Source organism: Pholcus phalangioides, unplaced genomic scaffold (genome assembly GCF_987345545.1).
Source record: "Pholcus phalangioides strain wild (caught in Gottingen) unplaced genomic scaffold, Ppha-v1.0 ptg000003l_1, whole genome shotgun sequence".
Taxonomy (NCBI): domain Eukaryota; kingdom Metazoa; phylum Arthropoda; class Arachnida; order Araneae; family Pholcidae; genus Pholcus; species Pholcus phalangioides.
Genome location: NW_028301596.1, coordinates 17,964,836 through 17,988,890, shown reverse-complemented (window position 1 = coordinate 17,988,890; position 24,055 = coordinate 17,964,836). Strand labels below are relative to the sequence as shown.

Below are 24,055 nucleotides of genomic sequence, written 5' to 3'. Positions count from 1 at the left end.
AACCAGCTTGCATAGAAACATTGAGGTAAAATAGCATATCAGAAAATTTGAATCACAGATTCCGCACAATTTTTATGCACTAAAAGAGGCAATTGATCAGCTGATTTGAATGTTTTTTCCCTGAGCTTCAAGGACTCTTTTTGTTTTACAATATTTTTTTCAAAAATTTATTAACACGGACACACCAACATTGGCATGAAACTTCTCAGTAGTGATGAATGAGCTTCAATTGCACCCCCCCCCCCAAAAAAAACAATATTTTTTTTAATTGAAAGCCCATTTAAAAATTGCATGTGATAGGCGCTGGAACCTAGGGAGACTCCATCCAGATTAAACCCTTTCCAAAGAAACTTAACAAGGTTGCTCAGTCTCTTAGTAATTCATGAATATTCAATGCTATCCCTCTCCAGAGACGCTCTTGCAAATTCAGACGTCTGGCAATCCTAGACCTCCAGAGTTTGTCTTCTCTCAAACTCTCATTCTGTCACATGAGTATACAAATTACACAAAAGATAGGTGGCGAAGATTGACATAGTTTCAAAAATAGTAAAAATAAATACAATATCACAAGAGACTAAAAAAAAGTGCCTGAAGAAAAATGATTTCCTTAGTATTTAGATCATCTCCTGTACCTCCGTAGTTGAGTGTAGCCATTTATAGTAGCAGTTTTTTGTAGCAGTTGGCAACTCTGTTAACATTGCAACAGTATTTTTCATTCAACACTCATTAAAAATAGGGAGCAAAAAAAGAATATCTGAGCAACTTATTTTTAAAAGGGATCACATTTCCATGCTTACAATTTGTCTAAAAAAAGTTATTCCTCTAACAGAGGGGGGAGGGTAGATTTTCCTCCTCCACACTCCCGCTAATGCTAATACAGTCGAACCTTGCTATAGTGAACTTTTTCAGTGGTCCCAACTGCACACCTATTTAACTAATGCTATTTTAAACACTTATAGTTAACTGCTGAGAAAATGAAAGTCAGCTTTATAGTGAACTGAAATGTCTCTTTCCCAAATGTTTGTCCCAGTTTTTCAAAGGTAAGCTTACACATATTATGATCCCGAAAGAAGGTATTCCTTGACTTCAGTGTCAAATCCCACTCTTTCACTCTCCCTGCTGTTTCTAGGAATCCACTGGTCCACTACAAGACCCCAATCTTTTCAAACCACCCCTTGAAAAATTAGAATAATAGTAGAATAGACCTAGAGCTATCTGATGTCTCCCTTGTTTCTACCTCCTGCCGCTGTCTTCACATCTGTATAACTGCTTTGGACTAAACCATCGTTTTCCAAACTTTTTGTTCCATAGCTTCAGAAACTTTTTCTCTCATCGCCCCATAACTCAAGCAAACCCATAGGATCCTATGTTATACTCGAAGCTATTACTACCTAGACCATTCTATTGCCCACTATGGCCCATAATGGGCAATAGAATGGTCTGGGGGTCTATGGGAAACACTGGACCAAACAAACATTTTGCTATCTCAACAGTATCTTTCAGTATAACAATTTGGTGAAAATGGCGAATTCCGTAAAGAGGAAAGCATTTTCAATTGATGATGAAATAATCAAACAGATTTAAGATGGAGCTAATCAATCGGAAATACTCAAGGAATTTTTGTTATTGAAATCTACAGTTTCCAACAATTAGAAAAATTGCAGCATGATCATCGCTGCTCACGAAAAAATCTGGATAGAGCAAAGAAGCTACGTCGGTCTGAAGTGAAAGTGGTTGCAAACATTCTGAATACTTTTCTTTGCTACAGAAAACGTGGACAAAAAAAACTTTAGACTCTTTCCTAATCGTTGATAAGAAAATTGATGAGCTTTACTTCAAATGTATTTTATTCAATCAAAATAATAAATTTTTTCCATAAGATGTAAAAATAAAGGTAAGTAGTACTACTTTAAAATTTTTCCTTGTTAATTGTTTATTCAAGTGATTAATAATTTATTAGTAAAGTGTGTGTTAGCGAAGTGAATGCTTCCAACAAAACCAGCATCAAATGCTAAAAAATATCAATGTTTCAACAAATTTGGATATAGTGAACTGGTCCGCAGATGGTTCACTATAACAGGGTTCAACTGTAACATAATTTTTTGGAGAAGTGGGTAGTGATCACTCCCCCATATTCTTGTATCCAGCCTATGTGGACTGCTTTACAACAGTGGAAATATCCCAGCAGGTAATATTTAGGAGAAGAATATTATTTAAATACTATGTTGAAAGTGAAAATTGGATAAAAAGTTAAACTCTGAAAAGTGAAAAGTCAATTTTAAAAAAATGGAAATGTTCCAAAATAATTAACAAATAAATTTTTTATTTCATAAATAAGCTTCACATTTGTTCACGTAGATTAGAGGAGTTAACCCTTTGAAAGACAGTTAGGGTGTTCCCACAAAAATCTGGTCAATCATTGCTCTGAAGAACTCGTGAAGAAATAAAATTCAAAATCTTTATCTTGAAAATATTTTTCAAGTTTCAGTTTTTCCCCCTTCAGTTTCCCCATAACGTTTATCAAATAATCGCATATTTCCCTTGCTTTTGCTAAATATTCAACTTTTCTGTGACTTCTCAGGTCATTTTGGGAACCCTGACAGTTTGGTAGTTACACTCCATAAAAAGATGGGATAAGAACGATTCTACAGCCTCTTGAAAGGTTTTAAATGCCATCATAAGTGGATTTTGAAGTATTTTTATATTCCTTGATCATGTGTATAAGATTGGAATAAGCAAAGTAAAACATTATGTAATACAGAAGTGACAGCAACTTCAATCACTGAACATGCAAAAAAAAATTGTGGGGAATGTCTATTTTCTTTCTATGACTATATTTAAAATATAGCAATAAATAAACCTTAAAAGGGTGCAAGTGATAGAACAAAGATTTGGCTATCTTTTGCCCTTTTCTCATATTTTGGGGGAACCGCTACGGACTTGAAAATGTCTGATCACATTTTGCTCTGGTAAAACAAATATGATTCGCTTATTTATTTGGTTTACAACCCTGCCTCATTTGACGTAAAGGAAGCAAGTTGCTTTACATCAGTCAGGGGTTGTGAGTGGTTCTATCTATCTATTTATTCAGTACTTAGTACAAATTCATATTAGTCTTTGGGATGTGTATACTGTTATCTTTATTAAACCTCAATTTTCCCAGAATGATTTGAAAGGAACAGGTTCCAATGCTCATACAGCTGGTGTCCGCTCCACAGGGCTGTAACTAGGCAGTTGCAACACGTGCACCCGTACAGGGCCACTTGAAAGAGCGGCCCAGAATGGGCCTAAATTCAAATTCTTGCACAGGGCACACTATTGGCTAGCTACGGCCCTGACCCTCCCCACAAGTTTTAAAGCATGCCAGATAATATGGGAGAATACAGTATACTAAAATACTTACAGGTCTGTATGAATTATCTGATCTCAATGGAGATCTTTGTCTATAGTTCATTGAGTAGGTTCTTCTGTTGTTATGCCTGTCATAGTTCTTCCAATTACCAGAATTTCTGTCTGGTTGCCTCCGGAAATTTCTATTCCTGAAATCATTATCATCCGATTGGTTCTGATCACTCATTCTTCTGCGTCGATTTAGGTTACGATCAAAGGGCTTCTCATCACCTGTAAACAACAAAATCAGAAAGGAGCATGAATTTTTTTCTAATTATTAGGGTTAAGCTTTGGGAGAAGGAATGTAAAGTTGTCATAATATCAGTAACATGTGACACAGGGCTTTGTCATTCATCATAATGAAAGATGCTAATTTTTCAAGTCATTTCAGGGTAATAAGTTGCGTTGTTTTTAATTTTCCTTTATCTGCTAGATTTGACACAACATATAACTTCTGGTAATTCATTAAAGTCAAAAGAGTACTGAAATTCAAATACAGTAAAATTCTGATATAAATAGGGATTGTTAAAGAGAAAGATCAAGAATTAAAATTTTTTCATGACTTAGTCATAATTATCAAAAAGTGATGAAAAATCTTAATATTCTTGATTTTAAAAGTTCAAGTACGCCTCACATAAAATAAGAGAGAGAAAATGGAAAATTTTATATATATATGTATATAAAAAACATTGGGATGTTCAAAATTACAGAAATTTCCCGTAAAATTCAGGTCACACAATACCTAGGAGTTTCTGGCCAGCAAGTAGCAGGAATACTACATATCCTGCTCCTGGGCAGAAAGCAGTTTGCGCACCTCCCCCCCACAAATGTTGCAACTGTCTGAATCAGTTAAAAAAAACTTTCTCTGCCACTTAAAGTTGTGTTTGGTGTTGTTGAGGCTATATCTTAGAGTTTAACTCAATCACAATACAATAAAAGTCTGTTATAATGGCAGCTAGCAATAACAGAACAATAAGTTGCTGTTATAATAGGCTTTATGGTATGAGCAAATTACATTTTTTTCACTCTGTCAAATTATAAATTATGAAAGATTCCTGCTGTATCTGCATTATAATAATCTTTTAGGCCATTTTGTTTCACTATTAGCAGATCAACAAAACTGTAGTTGTGAAATCAACTCTTGGTCTTTCAGCAGTTGATTTTTTTGCGTGTTTTTACATCAAATTTAACATTTTCATATTGATCCAGCCAACTGATTGAACAATTGACACTCTCAATTGTTATATCACTACTCAGTTCCATAGCCATATGGACTTGGTTTTAGGCCAATCAGATACTTTTTCAGCGTGATTTGTTTAGCTGTTTTCAATCTGCAAGGTCTATTCAAATAGCCTTAAAAAGATGAAAGATGACCATTGTCAGTCAGTCACTGGGAGAAACAAAAGTTGAACAGAATAACCCCACATCCTGCGTGTAGAATGAGAAAGCCTAAAAATATGAAGAGAGGGTAAAAAAAATATGATTTCTTTCAATTGCCCATCCTTTGTACCTCAGATTAATGTTTATAGGGGGGGGGGGACCTGTGCTGGTAATCCATTAACATGGTTCGTACTCTTCCAACGAAAAAAAATTCAAGGACTATTCAAGCACTTTTCAAGGTAAAACTTAAAAATTCAAGGACTATTCAAGCACTTTTCAAGGTAAAACTTAAAAATTCAAGGACTTTTTTACAAACGCATATTTTTCACATGAATAGGCGCATATTTAATTTTGATTAAAACTTTCAGAGATTACATTTCTACCTACTTTATTTCACATTATCCGTAATGAATAAAGGAGGCCACATACACATATATATCATACAAAACATATGACACATTGAATAACACAGTTCGTGCCTGTCAATTTCCCCATTGAAACATAGTTTAGTCTCTAAATATTGCAATTAATTTTCTTTTAAAGACTAAAAAAAAGAACTCTTCTAAAGATAGAAAAATAAAAATTATTCCGTTCATTAATTCTGAATTTATTTCATCAATTCTGGAATTATTGCTTTATCAATTCTGGAATTATTGCTTTATCAATTCTGGAATTATTGCTTTATCAATTTTGGAATTATCTCTTTTATCAATGCTGAAGTTGTCTTTCATTAATTTTGGAATTCTCTCTCATTAATTTTGGAATTATCTTTCATTAATGTTGGAATTATCTTTCATTAATGTTGGAATTATCTTTCATTAATGTTGGAATTATCTTTCATTAATGTTGGAATTATCTTTCATTAATTCTGTAATTTTTTCTTTCATTAATTCTGTAATTTTTTCTTTCATTAATTCTGTAATTTTTTCTTTCATTAATTCTGTAATTTTTTCTTTCATTAATTCTGTAATTTTTTCTTTCATTAATTTTGGAATTATCTCTCATTTATTTTGGAATCATATCATCGATACTGAAATTATTTCTTTCATTTATTGTTTTAAACAACAATGGATGCCATTAGAAAATAACGGAGATGCACCGACATTCAACGCATCACGTGATCTTCCAAGAAATAATGTACGCCAATGACGTCATACCAGCACCAGTACTACAGGGTAAGATGACATCAACGTGTATTAAGGAGTTCTACTACAGGGCGCAGGGGGGCAACTGCCCCGGGTGGCAATTTTTAAGTGAACACCGTTATAAAATTATCGAATTCCGAATTGGTGGGAGCGGCAAGAAAATACAAAAATCCTAGTTATGGCCCTGCGTCATACTCCCTCCAGTAATACAAGCTCAATGGATTTCAGCGCCGATTCACCCATTGAAGAACAGCTCACATTTGGCGGCATTTTTGTCTGGCACACTCAGCAACCAATCTTGATAGAAGGGATTTTTCAGCCACAAGTAATTAAAAGTACACACACTTGCTACTCATTTTTCGTTTTCTTTCTTTAAAGAACCTTGTACAAGCGCTTCACATCACTCCTAAATAAATATTTTCTTGACAGCATGGGAGGAGATACCGGGGGGGGGGGGGGGGGGCTAGCGTGAAAGGTGAAGTTGACTGATCTAATGTATATATACATATATGAATTGACATCATCATCATCGTGCCCCCCCCCCAGACTTCCAAGTAATCTCCGCCTATGATTGACAGTAATCAGAGGAAGCTTTGCTCACATACGGACCGAAAGGCTGAAATTATTTCGGCAAAAATTAGGAAACTTTTTTTTCCAAAATATTGATTTCTCTACAAAAGTTTAATGACTTCCAACGACTCCAAATACGTCTACATACGATCGCAGGATGCATGCTACCATAAAGCCGGGTTTTCCTAGAAGTGGGTTGTTGGGGGCCAGAGCGTGCCGACTGAGCTGAAGAAAAAAAACAACGATCGGAAGTTCATTTTGGACACTAGCTTTTATTCCATAAAAGTTGCAAGGAAAAAAACAAGATCATTTACGATTATAAAAAAAATAAATAAAACGGCCGACAAATAACAACCGGCAATCTCAGGGAGAAAAAAAAACAATCCAGACATACACGCGGAAAAAAACCAGCCTACAATATAAAGCTGAGCTCCCGTGTGGGTGAGAGCACGCCGCCCGCGATTTACATATTGCGTCGGGCCCAGCGGTTCCACGTGCACAGAGAATAAAAAGGGAAAAAACATTCCAACATAGGTTTTTGGCACCGCATGAACCGAACTGGATCATTTCGCGTCGACAGAAATGTGATACATAATCACACTACGCGTTTGTGTATTTCTACCGTGGTGCATCAGCTACTCTGTCATTTGCATACTCAGGCTTGAAGGGAAGCATCGAGCTCAATGAAGGGAAGTGAAAGAAAACAAAAATGAAGAGAAGATCGGTAAAACGAGTGGCGCACAACACATTTGACTCCTCCAGAAGCAGTCGGCCAATCACACCCGAAGTAAAACACTGCCGTGAGGCTTGTTGCGCTTTCTAGGAAAACAGTGGAACTTGTATTATTGGTGAGTGGACGGCGTGTCATGCTGGGCGATTCACTTTGCACGCGGCACAGAGAACCTGCTCCTACGAAAACCCGGCTTAAGAATAATGGGAAAAAACGTGCTTTAAATCCAATTATCCAGAGTTATTGGCTGCTAAGGCTTTTTCCCTGTGCAAAGCACAGGGGAAAAGCCTTATAGGACGTCACGTACGGAGTAAAAAAAAAGTGGCGAAAACTATTTCGGGAAAAACAAATTTTTCAAGGACTCACAGAATTCTTAAAAAAAATTTCTTTTTCAAGGACTCTCATCAATTTTCAAGTACTTTCAAGGCCTTGAAAATGAACTTTTTTTTTTCAAGGACTTTTCAAGGTTTTCAAGGATTGTACGAACCCTGATTAATATAGTTAAAATCTTGGAGGGCAGGGGAAGTCAGAGAGAAAAAATAGCTTCTTTAGAGGTTTTTATTTTTTGACAATATAGCAAAGCTTATCACAATATAATTTACATAAAAAAAATTATAGTAATATAAACATATATGTCAAACATATGCATTTTGTTTGCAAAATTATAAATTGTTATCCATTGCGTCTTGTGGAAGCTCCCTACTTCCTGCCATCTGCAATTTTTCAACAATTTTGGCAATAGGTCGCAACTTTATTTGCCGTTGCCATTTTCTTTTTGGCTGAAATGGGAAACTTTGCTTACCTTTGAAATTTTGGTTATAATTAGCCATTTAACATGCACCAGACAATTCTTTCTGAGATAATTTGTGATATACCGGATGGATCCCAATTTTCTACTTTCCTTATTTTTATGAAGGAAATATGATCCGTCTAGAAAATTTATTGTGTTGCGTGCATTGATGCTTTTTTACCAGAACACCTTCTGCAGCCCCATCTGGCCCGTGGGCCATAGTTTGCACTATGATAAGTATGTTAGGAGCAAGAGTGGGGTGGGATGAGACCTTTGTGTGCAGAAAATTAACCTGGAACAACTCACCACAAAAAAATTCAGACAACAGTTTATGCCATGTAGTTCACCAAAAAGAAAATTCATCATGTTCATTCCACTGATATGGCAATTAGCCACTAGGGAAATTTATGACAAACAATTCATAGGTGAATAAGTGGATGAGCAGGTGAATGATTGAGTCTATATAAGAGCTCATTGTAATGAGTCATTATTATTACTTTTAGTTACTCTCATATCAATTCTAGCAATACCTTCATCTTTCTTGCTTGTCTCGCGCTTTCTCTTTCCAGGGCTTTCCTTATTCTGATTATCCTTGTTACTTTGCTTTTCATCCCCAACATCTTCCGTATCTATGTCAGCTGGAGTGTCTACTTTCTCTATCAATAAAAGAAAATTAAAAATTAATTAGTGGATTGAAATGAGGAGTCTCCTTAGGTACGATGACTTTCAAACAGAAAACTTTTTTTTAAACCCTTTTCTGCAAAATCTGTAAATTATAACATGAATCAACTTATTGTTTTGTACTCTTAGGCACTGAAGCAATACAATAAGCAATACTACAGCGACATTGACAATGATTTGTTAAAAACGTGAATTTCAAGTCTATATTATGAATCACATAGTTGTGCTATCGCTCAAGTACGAGTCTGGCTTTTAATAAGCAAACTTTGCAATTTGAGGTGATAACAATCCACAGTACACTAATTGCACATTAGCAAGGCAAGGGTACTTATCATGCTGCCTTCACTGAAAAAAATTCCATTATGACAGTTAAAACAAAAATTAAGTAGATAATTTTGTGATTCATATTCATGAAATTCACATCATGCAATGAGCGAGTGGAAATAATAACTGAAAGAAGATAATAAGAATAATTTGATTTAAAGGTATACAATTCTCTACATGTTCTCAGCAAAAATAGGAGAACCACTTATTTTTATTGTTTATTCAAACATACCTTTTTCTTTCAAAGAATCAGTTTTGCTTTTATCAACATCTTTTTTTGGTTTGGAATCACTGTCAGCCTTCTTTCGCCCAACTAAGTTTTGCTTCATCTATGCAACAGTACAAGAAAATCGAATGTAAAATTTAAAAAAAATCTATATAATAAGCACTCACACTAAAAACTTTGCGACTAAAAAAAATATGTCTATACATACATTATTTATTCTATTTTTTTTCCCCCTCTAAACTCTAGCCTGATTGAAAAGTTCGATTTTGAACATGCAATGACACATACAGTAAAAGTCTGGCACAATGAGTATGGCTTACAACAAGGATTTTACAATTATGAGCAAATTATGAGTCTCTTTGACTCAATGAGTCATTGTAACTTACAATGACTTTTTACTACCAGCAAGTGGAACCTGATGCTGACTGTGCTTTAAAATCATTCATAAAATGATGATTTATAACTGAAAAGTTTAAATAAAGAAAAAAATTGATTTAAATCATGCCACCTCGTTAGGCATTTTGCCTATTGTGGCATTGTATTTGTATATGTATTATTTTTGTATAAAAAGCCAATTGCAGAATGTTAATTAGTAACTTTGTTTTCATGTTGTGAGTTTTCTACATTCCATTCTTCCCCTGTAAATATTATCCAACATTATATGAGGCAAATGAGAAGGGAAATGCAAAATTCACAAAAATGTTGGAGTATGGGGTTAGTTAAATGCATTGGGTTCCGCTTGCCTCAGCACAGTGAAAATGTGGGGAAAGTCTGACCCTCTTAATTCCTAATTTACCTAAAGAGATATCATAATTATATTAAAATGACAGATATAAAATAAGAAAGGAAGAAATTGATACAAAAAGATTTATATTAGGCCAACTCTAGCTTTCAGAAATAGTCTATGAGAGCAGCTATTGTTCCAATTACTTTTTTACTGAAAAATAAAGTATGAAAGAAAAATTCAAGAGACAGTTCCCAGGAGCTAACTGAATTTTAAAACTAATGTGTGGAGAGCAAAAAATCCAAAAATGTTCACTAAAATATACCAAATTGAATGCCAGACAGCTGTTTTGGAACTACTGTAACCCTTTTGTCAGTGTAAGATAAACTAAATTTAAATGAAATGCTTTGTTATAGTACATTCTGCACAGCAAAGTTCTTACCATCCCCAATTATGCACAAAAAAAAATAGTGATTCTGTTTCTTTTTTGTTTTCTACCTCCCCTAAAAGTTTGTTCATTGAGTTTTCAATCACCCTGTATATACATAGGTAGGTGTAACAGTTTTTCTACCACTTCAATGTAATTCCTCAAGTAGATGACTGGAAAAGTTTCTAAAAATATCACAATAATTAAACTGAAGAAAAAATTTCCACTTAATAGAACACCTTCAAGAAATGGAAACAAAATATGTGTTTGATTAATACTAGAATGAGGTAAATAAGGTGAAGTTAATTTCATAAATACAAATTTATTGAATTGAATAATATTAAAACTCATTACTAATAATAAAAATTAAATAATATCAAAACCTTGTTTTATCCACATACCGGATATTACTAACTGTACCAAATAAAAAAACTGCTGTCCCTCAATCTTTTCAACATGTAAGATCATGCATTTACATGAAATGAATCGTACATTTTTACCTATGATCACCAGTATGGATCATATGATTCCTTGGTGATTTTGTTTTCTGAAATGTATAATAATGTATGAATAATGAATAAAAAAAAAGAAAAAAAGAATACTGTACCTTTTTCACAACCAGAGTGCATCCTTGCAAACAGAAACCATTCAGTTTTTCCAGACAAGTTTCAGTATCTTCAACAGATGTCATCATAATGTAACCATACAACCGATTGTCGTTTGGCTTTTTGACAATCCTTGAAATTGCAACCTGCAAGTAGCAAAATAAATATAGAAGTGCTAAATGTTGCTGGAGCATAAAAAGCAAAAAGACTTTAAAAACAGGTAATCCAATAAACAAACATGACTCTGCCCCTTACCACGTTACAATGATTGTATGATATACTACTCAACAGTACATGTGCTTAGTAAACATTCCTCTGGGTAATTTCTAATGAATCAGTACATGTCTAAACATGTGTGCCTTTAACATATTTATGTTGTCAGAGTTGCGAGTGTTTTGTATTCCAGTGATGCTTTCACCTGGCTTCCATATTTTGAAGTGATAATTGGTAAATTCTTGAATTTTCATGTTAATGTAAGGGCTGTGTTAAAGAACTGTCTGTTCTCTGTGGAGAAATTTTTTTTCGATTGGGAAGACAAGATTCTGATATAACAGTCTACCGAAGGATTTGATTCTAATAACTTGCAAAAGCAATGGAAAATGCTGCAAAAAATTGGTCTTTTACGCATGGTGACTGCAATCGCAGTAAAAGACAAAAATCTCAACACAGACAGATCTCATCTTTGAGTCATATTATGCAATGCAACATGATCAATAATAGGATCTCTATTTTCAAATATGCAGACATGCCAACATTGTCATGAAGCTTGCCAGTAATGATGAATGTTGAGTTTTACCATGGGGGTAACTGTGGGGACAACATAATCATACTCAAATAATAATTTTAAAAAATCACTCAAAAATTCTATTTTTATCTATTTTAAATAAAATTTCAATTGAATGTTCAATTAAATATAGCACCTCATTGGCCTTTAAACCTACTTGGCTAGACCACATGAGTCCCCCCCCCCCCTCCAAACAAACTTTATGAGGTTACCGAGTTCATTTGCATTGTAACTTCATGAATTGCTATCTCACTCTGCATATGCTCCTGTGGGTCATATATATAGACATCTAGCAACCCTAGAGCCCACCTGTTTTTTCTTATCAGAGCACATATGACAAAACATTCTCTCCGTAACAAGTTCCATGGGCTCGACCTGGCACTATCTGTGCAAATAAACCTGGGCCCAGACTCATAGCACTGAACTGGTCAAAAAACTGTTTTTAGCCCGCAGCTCTGAGCGTGAGCATTAAGAGTAACAGAGCTTTGGCTCGGGTGATTTTGACAGCAAATCAATTTTTTTCATGTTTAGGTATTCAGTAGTGCGGAGGGTGGATCCGAAACTGCCTTTACCAGATGAGGACGGATTTCACATATTCCTTACACTTTCCAGATTATTTGAAGTCCGATATTATTCACCCCTATTATCACACTCTGATGCCATCCCGGATGGCAAGCTTGTCATAGCATCCCTTTAACCTTCCAGTGAGTGTGCATGTGTAGGAGATATGCTAAGAAAAGAGGAACCCATCCAACAGATGACTAAATTTGTTCACTGACCCCTTTCAAATCTGACTTTATCTTCTCTAAAACTCACTCATTTGTAGGCTATACGAATTTATCATTAAAGTAAAGACAAATGGGATTTCAAAAATAAAAAAAATTAAAATACAGCAAGAAACTCAAAGATTTGAATTGTTTTGGAAAATATAATATACAATTCGAAGGAAAAACAATTTCTATAGTATTGAGAGTATATTCTGTAGCTTCATATAGTTGAACGCTGCTGTCAGTAGAAACCATGGACAATCCATAGCAGTTGGCAACTCGGAATATGCCAAAAGTCTAATGCATTGAGTACGTCTTATAATGAGAATCTCACTACTTTGAGTGATTTTCAATGTGCAATCAATGAGCTGAAGTTGTAGATTTTTATTAGTTGAAACAAGATTTTTCCCACAGCACAGCAAACAATTTTTGCTGGTATAACAAGCTTTTATTACAACTGACTTTTACTGTTTGAGCAGTATTTGTCAAACAGAGGAAAAAAACTGTGGGTCATATACGCTGAAGAGCCAAAAAAACTGGTACACCTGCCCAATATCGTGTAGGGAGCCCACAGAAGTGCCGCAACATGACGTGGCATGGACTCGACTAATGTCTGAAGTAGTGCTGGAGGTAATTGACACCATGAATCCTGCAGTACTGTCCATAAATCTGTGGGAGTAAGAGGGGGGTGGAGATCTCTTCTGAACAGCACGTTGCAAGGCATCCCAGATATTTTCAATAATGTTCATGTCTGGGGATTTTGGTGGCCAGCGGAAGTGTCTAAAGTCAGAAGAGTGTTCCTGGAGCCACTTTGTAGCAATTCTGGATGTGTGGGGTGTCGCATTGTCCTGCTGAAATTGTCCATGTCCGTCGGAGTGCACAATGGACATGAATGGGTGCAGGTGATCAGACAGGATGCTTACGTACCTGTCAGAGTCGTATCTAGACATATCAGGGGTCCCATATCACGCCAACTGCACACGCCCCATACCATCACAGAGCCTCCACCAGCTTGAACAGTCCCCTGTTGACATGTAGGGTCCATGGATTCATGAGGTTGTCTCCATACCCGTACACGTCCATCAGCTCGAAGCAATTGGAACTGAGACTCGTCAGACCAGGCAACGTGTTTCCAGTCCTCAACAGTCCAATGTCGGTGTTGTCGGGCCCAGGCGAGGCGTAAAGCTTTGTGTCGTGCAGTCATCAAGGGTACACAAGTGGGCATTCGCTCCGAAAGCCCATATCGATGGCCCAGCATTGAAATCTGCAGCAATTTGCGGAAGGGTTGCACGTCTGTCACGCTTAATGATTCTCGTCAGTCGTCGTTGGTCCCGTTCTTGCATGATCTTTTTCCGGCCGCAGATGCTATGTCCCATCTCTCGTGCACCGACTATAACACCACGTTCAAACTCACTTAAATCTCGATAACCAGCCTTTCTAGCAGCAGTAACCGATCTAACAACTATGCCAGACACTTGTTGTGTTATATAGGCGTTGCCGACCGCAGCGCCATACTCTGATTGGTTCCATATCTCTTTATTTGCATACGCATGCCTATACCAGTTTTTTTGGCTCTTCAGTTTATAATGACCCGAAAAAATAAGGGGATAAAAAAATTACTGCAAATGTTTAGAAAGTACACAGAGTGGGCAAAAGTCCAAGAAATATTTTAAAAACTTATATACTATCAACTGACATAGAAGTGTGGTTTGTACTAAATATTTATCATACCATTTTTTTTTTTTTTTTTTTTTTTTGATAAACAGAAAAAATTCACTCATAGAATCACTCACTGTGTCATGAAAAAAAAATCAACGAAACGCATAAAATGTGACACAAACAGTGCATAATAACTAGTATGGGTTTGTTACGTAACACTTTTGTTAGCCTCTCCTTTCCACACATTTTCCAATCACAACCAAATATCTTTGGCAACAAGACGGCGCTCCTCCACACAGGAATATTTTTAAAACTAGATCCACACGATAAAGAATTCCCAGGCGAATGGATTAGATGGGACACTGTTATGACTATCTGAGTTTTCATATTTAACCCCCCCCCCCCCCAATTCCTTCTTATAGGGATATGTCAAAGAGAATGTTTACACATCACCTGTAGCCAACATTAAGGAACTAAAAACAAGACATTGTGATTGAGACTCTTCCACAATCAATGTTAGCAGATACATATGTGGGTCGAAATTGAGTGTGGTTTAGATGTAGCTCGAGCTACAATGATGGAGATCATATTGAAATCAGGTAGTTTTATATAATGCAAATCATGATAAATATTAATTATGCTCCATTTGTGTCACATTTTATGAGTTATGTTGAATTTTTCATATGATACTGCATCATCTGTGATTAAAATCATTTTCAACTATTCTTCTATTTATCAAAAAAAAAACCTTCATGCCCTGACAAGTATTTTAGTTCAAAAGACTGATCTATACAACTCTTGTATTTATCCAGAAAAATAAAAAGGTAGTAGCAAAGTGTGTCACTCAGGACAATAGACTATATTATTTAGAGAAAATAATATCTTTACCTTCCCATATTTTGCACATGTTTTCATTAAATCGGTAGCTTTCATTGTGGTGGGAAGGTTGGAAATCCACAAAGCTTGAATAAGATTCTCATTGTTGGCACCCTCAGAAGCTGAAAAAACCAAATAAACTATATAATCATGCAATCATATTTATATTTAAAAAAACCAAATAAAAATTTGAAGACTCATTAAAAAAAGAGAAGAATCATTGAAGAATTAAATAAGCGAGGGGGAAAAAAATGATTATTTTTTCTAGAATATATCTAGTTTCAGGCAGTATCGAAAGTCTTATGAAAGACTGATAATGAAAGACATTCCAATCCATACAACAGACAAAATTAGTCCAACAATACGCCGTCAATAAAATGTTACACATATAAAACAACTTAATAATTATTTTAGTATTCAATTTAAACTAAGCTTCATTTTATTTTATCACCATTTTGATCATTTTTGTTGCACCACGATCATTTTCTGCACATGAGGGCAAATTAGACTGTGACCTACAATTTATTGCCAATTCTGAATGGCAGCCTGTTTTTATACTCAGAGAGATTGGTGCGCTATCCTCGATGTGGGACTCTCTGTAATAGCAATCTTTCTCGTGGTCATGTCGCCATTTCTGTTGTACTCCCGTGTCAGGAAAGTTTCTGACAAGGACAAATCAAGTATCAAACTCGCGACACCTCTAAGCATCTTTTGGTACTTTAGGCGAGTATTTCACTGACCTGAGCTACCGTGCCCCACTAAACATGACACACACAACAATGCATTCAGTTTGATGTACCTCCCCCTCCCCACCATAGAAGACACAGTATAGAGCAGGGCTGGACAAATCCCAGGTGAAAGGTCACCAAGGTGACTAAAAAAATTGGTGTATATTGGTGGATAATATATATATATATATATATATATTTTTTTTGTGTAGCTACTAAATTACAGGCTGAGAGCAGAACAAAATGTTTGGAATTTATAGTAACATAGCTGCCAACATTGCCAACATGAAAGAGGGTTACTATGACCTTAAAAAGTCAAAAGAAACATTGTTTTGGACCTTTTTCTTCAGGTAAAACTTTTTGACCCAAGATTTTTTTTTTTTGCGATTTGTCCGGCACTGGTATAGAGTATACTAAAATTTCAAATGGAAGGTTCTGTAATAAAATTCTTATATATGTACAGTAAGTCTTGTTACTAGAATGATTGAATGCATCACTGAAAATCAAAAATGAATGAAATAGTTAAATAAAAAGACCCTAATGCAGAATGTGCCAAAGTCTGTGACATACGTCGCAGAACAATTAGCACTGCTGCAGAACAATTTGGAAGAATTTTAAGAAAAAGTGCAAAAAATACTATTACATGTATGGGGGATTTTCACTGCAGAACATTTCCAGTCAGTGGAGGGCTCGTTGCAGAACAGTGCTAAACATTCTGCTTTGGGGATCAAAGCACATACAGGATGTACTTCACCTAACCTGCCGAACAAAAAAATTTGATAGGCAAGCTCAAGTGGAGCTATCCTATCTCTAACCTTTTCAAAATATGGTGGATAGAAGAAAAATGTGCCAAATTTGAAAAACCTAAATTTTTGAAGTTCCAGAAAGATCTGCATGCAAACTAAGCACATAAGTTAGTGTGTGTGTGGAAAAATCCTATAAGGTGACTCAATTTTTATAAGACTATCTGCTTTTAATGGCGAGCTACAAGTGCTGAAAAATTGGTGAAATGCAAAATTCAAATGTAAAACCAAAATCTATAACCACAGATTCCACAAACACCCTTCTAGCTACAACGATCAAATTCACCAAAACTGTGTTCATTCCAGCAGCTTTTGAAAGAGCTTACAATAAGCCGTGTTGGTGTTAGTTCAGGAGTAATTTATATAGTGTGTTGCTTGCAATACATCACTCAGTGAGGCGTTCATCGAAGTAGACATTATACGAACATTCAGAATTGGTGGTTACAGATTTTGGTGAAAATTTTATTTCACAGAAAAAAATCCTATAAAGTGACACTATTTCCATTAGCCCCAAAGCAGAATGTTTTGCATTGTTCTGAAACAAGCCCTCGGCTGACTGGAAATGTTGTGCAGTTTCCATAATATTTTGTTTTCTACATTTTTCTTGAAATTCTGGCAGATAATTCTACAGTAGCACTGATTGTTATGCAATATATGTTGCAAATTTTGGCATATTCTGCTTTGGGATTCATTAGGATATCTGGAATTAATGGCAAGCAATAACCACTGAGACATTGAAGTGCAAAATAAAATTGTTATAAAAATGTACTAAATGTGTACTTTGGCAAGCACCGATTTCAGTGATGTACTATAAACAAAACGTAAAATTTCTCCAGAACTAGAACACTGATATGGTTAATTGGGTTAATTGTAGATTTTTCGAAAGCTGGTGGAATAGACAAGCTTTTGGCATATTTGACCGATTATAGCTAGAAGGGTGTTTGCGGAAATGGTAGTTTCGGGGACAATTGGATTTTGCACTGCGCCAATCTGTTAGTGCTTGCAACTCACTGTTTTCAACAGAATATTTGGATTTAATGGCGTCACTTTATAGGATTTTTTCTGTGCTTTCCAAATATGTGCTTATTTTGAGCAAACAGGTCTTTCAGAAACTTCACACATATTCAGGTTCTTAAGATTTGACATGTTCTTTCTAACCACCATAACTCATAAACAGTTAAGGTTAGGAGAGGTGTGCTATGGTGTTTTATGTTCCACTTGAGTTCCTCTATCATACCTGTCATTTGTCAGATTAGGTGAAATTCATCTTCGTACACTAGATGAATGATTACATAAAACGTATAAATGCAACATATATACCTTTCTTTGTTTTAGCTGACACTCCTTCATCTGAATCTTTTTTCTGTACCCCTGTCTCTTTTTTTTCCATTTCTTTTGTGGAATCAACCTTAGTATCTCCATTTTCTATTCTAATTTCTTCTTTTGTTTCACTGGTATCATTCTTGTCACTTTTAGTGGTCTTTTCTTGGACTTCTATCTCATCCATTTGCTTGTCCTGAGACTTATCAATGTCAACCTTCTTGTCTTCAATCACTGTTTTTATTTGAATCTCGGAATTACCTTCTTTTTCAAGCTTTTCAATTATGTCAGATTTGTCAGTATTATCCTCTTGAGAATTTTTAGGGTTCTCTTCCTTCATTTCTTCCGTTGACATTGAATCCACTTCCTTGACTTCTTCTACATCCATCTTGATTTCTTTTGAATCAACCTGCTTGGTTTCTTCTACATCTATGTCCTTGACTTCTTTCAAACCTACATCTTTGACTTCTTTTGAATCTACGTCTTTGACTTCTTTTGAATCTACGTCTTTGACTTCTTTTGAATCTACGTCTTTGACTTCTTTTGAATCTATGTCTTTGACTTCTTTTGAATCTATGTCTTTGACTTCTTTCGAATCTACGTCTTTGACTTCTTTCGAATCTACATACTTGATTTCTTTCAAATCGTCGCCCTTGACCTCCTTTTTATCCATATCCTTCTTGACCTCTTTTTCATCTATAGCCTTAACCTCTTTTTTATTCATGTTTTTGACTTGTGAATCAACATCCTTGACTTTTGCATCCTCATCCTTGACTTTTGCATTCCCATCCTCAACTTTTGAATTCTCCTTTACTTTTTTTGAATCTTTTTTGTTGACTTTTGAATCCACATCCCTGACTTTTGAATCCTCTTCTTTTTTTGAATCTTTTTTGTTGACTTTTGCATCCACATCCCTGACTTTTGAATCCTCTTCTTCTTTTTGAATCTTTTTTGTTGACTTTTGAATCCTCTTCTTCTTTTTTTGAATCTTTTTTGTTTTCTATAGCATCCCTTTTAATTCCTCTTGATTCTTTTTTGCAGATTTCTTTAGGACTATTTGTTTTTCTCCCTTCACCATCATTCTTTTTGGCTCTCCCGGAATCATTTTTCCGATTATCTCTAAGGTCACTCTTTTTGGTTTCTTTACCAAGTTCTCTCTCACTCTCCTTAGATCTTTCCTTCCTGATTTCTTTAGAATCTGTTTCTTTTGAATCTTTACTATCTTTAGAGTATTTTTCTTTTGAAGCCTTTTTACTTTCTTTGGAATCATCTTTTAGACTTTTAGCACGAACATCTTTATTGGTTTCTTTATGATCATTTCTCTTAATCTCGTTATTATCCTCTTTCTTGGATCTTTCTCCATCACTTTTGCTTGCAGCTTTAGGATCCCTTCTCTCGCTTGTTCTGGAGCCCCTTCTCTCAATTTCTTGTTTTTCTACCTTTTTGGTGTTATTTTCTTTTGTCTTTTCAAGATCATGCTTTTTTACCTGTTTACAATCATTCGTTTCAGTTTCTTTCACTTTCATCTTCAGTGTTTCTTCTTTGGTGTTCCCCTTCTTAGATTTTCCATCATTAACAACGCCACTATCCCCAGAACTGGTCTTGGGGATATCGGGAATGACTTCCACGGCACAGTCTTCTTCTTCAGCACTAGAAATAAGCATGTTTATGACAATTAAATATATATAGAAAGATCAAACTAAAATTGAATGAAAAAGAATATATCAATAAAACATGTAATATAAGGATAATGAATGGACAATCAGTTACCAGAGAAAAGCCTATATACAAGGTGGGTTCCATAAGTAATGCGACCAAATTCAAAAAAAATTATTTATTGGACATATTCATACAATTAGTTAAATATCTTTAAAATAAAACCCTCCTGCGTTGATACATTTATAGAGAAGGTGTTTCCAGGCCTGGAAGGCTTTCTCTGGGAGGTCCTATAGAGCCGATGCAACATGAGCCTAGATGTTTTCAATCCTGGCCCAATGTTTCCCTTTCAGGGCTCCTTTTAAGCGAGGAAACAAAAAAAAGTCTGGAGGAGCCAGGTCAGGACTGTAGGGAGGATTATTGTGATGATTTTTCCATGCGTCCTTGATGTCACTTCTGCAGCTTGCGACCCCCCTTTTCAGCCTTTTGAGCGTCCGGCACAACTCGCTAGGTAGTAAATTGCCTATGGCGATAGACCTGAGTTGTGCTCGGTAAAAAAAAAGCCTTTTGAGCACTTCCAAGAAAAAAGCTGCAATCACAGTGGTCCCGGTAGGTATGAATTCACGGTGGACAGTGCCTCTGACATCAAAGAAGACAATGAGCATGGTTTTGATCCTGGACTTGCTCATGCGTGCCTTCTTGAACCGGGGAGACGATGGGGTGTGCCACTCTGAACTCTGCTTTTTTGTTTTCGGGTCGTATTCAAAAACCCATGACTCATCACCGGTGATAACTGAGTTTAAAAAATTAAGATCCTTTTCACACATTTCCAAGAATTCTTGGCACCAGAGCACTCGCATGTTCTTTTGTTCGTTGTCTTGACTTTCCGGCAGCTCAGAGCCGACTGAGAATGGGTGTGTTATGAAGCTAACACCCCCTCCACCTAGCCCAGCAGGTTAGAGGGAGCTGCAGTGCATAGGTGCATCTGGAAAAAATTAGTCGCATTACTTATGGAACGCACCCTGTATATATATGGAATGCTATTTTTAATACACTAAAACCACTTGTTTGTGAAACTTGCATGTCTCACCACTGTAACTAGTGGTAAAATATTAAATTCTATACTTTTGGACTAGATTTATATGAGTGATAAACGTATGGTGGTAACTATGTTTTTTCAATGAACACACTTCAATGAAGCTATGCTTAATTTTATACACTCTGAAATCCCCCAGCCCACCCAAATTAGCCAAGTGTTTAGAATAGGTTCTTATGTTGTATCTGATTTATATTTTGCAACATTTTTCAATTTTGATATCGAATTTGAGATTATTTTGTACAGCTAAATTCTTAGACAGATACATTGTTTGTAGATAGCAAAACTGTTTGTGGTGTTTATAGATGGCAGGGTTACCCTTGGGGCAGACTATACTTTTTGTTATCGTGAATAACCCAAAACATGGCACCATGTTTTATTTCCTTGTCCTTTCTATGGAAATATTAGACAATTACACTTAGAAAATCTACAACAGAATATTATTCACTCCTTAAAATCTGATATAAAATTAATTTTTCAACTTCACAGATATATCACAAAAGTAATTGATAACAGAGAAATTTGGGGCATTCAAAATTATTTACTGATTTCATATCTTTCACTTGCTTGAAATTTTATATAACTACATACAAGGTGTTCCTAAACTGTTCAAAAAAATTAGAGGGGTGATAGTAGCATAGTACCCATCAAGACCAACAATATTCACAATGGAATCTATGGTCACAATCTACTCAGAGTGTCAGAAACACATTAAGTAAATTGTTCACGTTGAAATTTCAACAGTAAAAAAAAAGATGTTGCACAATCCAGTGCAGATCAGCTAAGGACTCAAAGGAGATGCTCAACGTGACACCAATCCAAGGGGAGTCGTTGCACAGTTCATATCGGTAAATGAAAGACTGGAGTACCCTCTCATAGACTCCTGGTGTATTCATTTTGTTCGCTGTAACAAAAATTCTTGCAATGATATCTTTCGGTATGCATTCCGCTAATGGGAAGGACTTTAGGCCTAATCTAATGGCTTAGTTCGGATTGAATGTAATCAGGGACGCCGGAAGTCAAAAATGATTGGTGTTGCTCAAAGTACGAGTCACTTCTCTGTACAGGCCTCGATATTTACATATATTTCCCACTGACCATACGTCCCTTTTTTGAAGTAGAGTGTCCCGTTTTTTTGTTTCTAATCTATTTGATTTCAACGATAACTCGTTCTTCAACCTACTTTTGCAGTAGTGGTAAGATTTTTACCACAGTAATTTTTTGTGGTCGGCTGAAGTTGCTTTTCTGTGGTTCCCAACTTCAAGGCGCAAATGCGAGCCGATCTCCCCGTTAAAAAGTCTCGCCACAGAGAGCAACAGTCCTACAACGGTAAATCATTTAACCATAACACTTCACTCATAGTTAGTAAAACTGGGGGCAGATGACAGCACTACACATAACAAGCATTACACAGAAACAAACTTTACGTCAGGTTGCACTGTACGTACACGCACATTCCCGCATGTACCGATTCGTTGGGGGGGTTCCGCGGAGGGGGGGGGGGTGCATGTGTGGTGTAGCAGTAGCAGGTAGGGGCTCGGGGATCCATAATGTTCTTAAGTCAGCCACCTTGTTGGGCAATTTGCCTGTTGTGGCATTGTATTTGTATTCCATGGACTCTGCAGGTATCCCCCATAAGAAGTTTAGTGGACTCAGATTCAGTGAGCGTAAAAAATCAAGTTTGCTTCAGCTCGCTTCATCCCTGATAAATCAATCAAACACAACTGTTGATACCACTTCCTCTTACTAGAAATTTACATACAACAAATTATTGGAAGTTATGTCCTGAGAGAAATGCTACGATTCTTGACCTTCCAAAATTTCTTCAACTGCTTATATATGTTTGCATTGATATAAACTGTCTGCTGTCCTCTTTTTACAACAGATAAGTGTTTAAAAAAGTTTATTACCTCATGTATGTAATGTTGATTTCTGTTATTATTAAATTATCTAGATAGCCACTGATACTTAAAACAATACTCTTATTGCGCATAAAATTGAAATATATCTAGCGATCAAAATACTAAATTGTAAGACTAAAATGTCATTTAATTTGGCAATGCTAGCTTGTATATGCCAAACTTAGTTATTCTTACTTTTGCACTATGATATGGTACATTTACTAGCATTTATAATGCAATGGTTTTCCAATTGAAGCTGTATTCAAACGTGCAAAACAAATGCTTTGGATATCAAGTCTTGACAGCTTTGCTTTGGTTAAAAATACTCTTTAAAGCTCTGTGAATCTATACACCCTGATCTAAGAAATTTTTAGGTGAAAAGAAATGAATTTAATTAGTGGATTAACAGATGCATGAGAATTTTTATATGGAATAAAATTTCGGGCAGATCAGAAAATTTAAAATATCGAAATAGATATTTTTTCTCAGTAATTATCATTCTGAATATAAAACCCTTTAATCTAAATAAAAGTAAGTGTTTTGTTATTTAACATATCTATCAAGTTAACGAAAATTATTTGACATCATTGACAGTAAGATTTTGATAATTTTAATACAGAGTTAGTTTCTGGGTCAAAAACCTAATCCTGATGCCCTATCATATTTTGAATAAGCAGCCCTATTCCAATCAGCAAATTGAACACAGGTAATGAGTAGCTTAGATAAATAAACCATAAAATTATATTTTATATGTTCTAGGCTCTTATGTTAAAGAATTCAAAATTGTAAATTATAATTAATATTTTGTTTTAATTATTATAATAAATTAATGTTTAAAAATAAAACGTAATATGCAAAAAAGTAAGTTTTTCATCATTTTGTATACCTATTGTGTTCAAAACATTATCAAAAGGCATTCATTTAGGTTTTTGACGGCTTTCAACAGTTTTTGATAGTTTAGACCAGTTTTTGACATCAAAAACCCAACCCTGTCAAAAACATATCTCACATTACGAGAAGCTGTAAGATATTTAGAAACTCTTTCAGATTCCAAATTAGAAGATGTAGATATATGCCAATTACATGCTAATGAAAATGGAAACATCGCAGATGAAGCTGATATTGTTGCAAATGATCTAGTATCAACAGTGCCAACTGATGTATGTGAAATGCTAGGTAATTTTGCAACAAAGAAGATGGGGCGTTAAAAAAACTCCTGAAACTTGTTCTTCAAAAGATGTAAGACAGAAAAAAGGAGCAAAACGTAAGTGCAACACTCAAGTTTCAAGAAAAAGCAAGACAGTTTTGTGTGTGAGCAATCCGGAAAAAACTATTGCATGGGATAAAAAAAAAATCTTCCTAGAATCCGATGAATCTTGGGAAGAATTGTAACAAAAGACGAAAAATAACTATCCTCTATGCATGGAGAATACTATTATTGCAAAACATTTTCAGTCAGCCAAGAGCTTTGGA

General features: G+C 35.4%; 2 protein-coding genes across 2 annotated transcripts in view; both read right to left on the bottom strand.

The window, feature by feature from the left end:
- Positions 1 to 18,653, bottom strand: part of LOC149088204 (uncharacterized) — a 26,847-nt gene extending 8,194 nt beyond the window's left edge. The window contains exons 1-6 of the mRNA XM_089245493.1: positions 17,930 to 18,653; positions 15,091 to 15,200; positions 10,995 to 11,138; positions 9,243 to 9,339; positions 8,536 to 8,661; positions 3,404 to 3,621 (exon numbers count right to left, since the gene is read on the bottom strand). Coding sequence (XP_089101619.1) covers positions 3,404 to 3,621; positions 8,536 to 8,661; positions 9,243 to 9,339; positions 10,995 to 11,138; positions 15,091 to 15,200; positions 17,930 to 18,653 — 1,419 coding nt within the window. The remainder of the gene's footprint in view (positions 1 to 3,403; positions 3,622 to 8,535; positions 8,662 to 9,242; positions 9,340 to 10,994; positions 11,139 to 15,090; positions 15,201 to 17,929) is intronic.
- LOC149088203 (uncharacterized) overlaps positions 17,999 to 24,055 on the bottom strand; it is a 19,805-nt gene continuing 13,748 nt past the window's right edge. Inside the window, exon 6 of the mRNA XM_089245504.1 lies at positions 17,999 to 19,579. Coding sequence (XP_089101630.1) covers positions 18,721 to 19,579 — 859 coding nt within the window. The 3' untranslated portion in view covers positions 17,999 to 18,720. The remainder of the gene's footprint in view (positions 19,580 to 24,055) is intronic.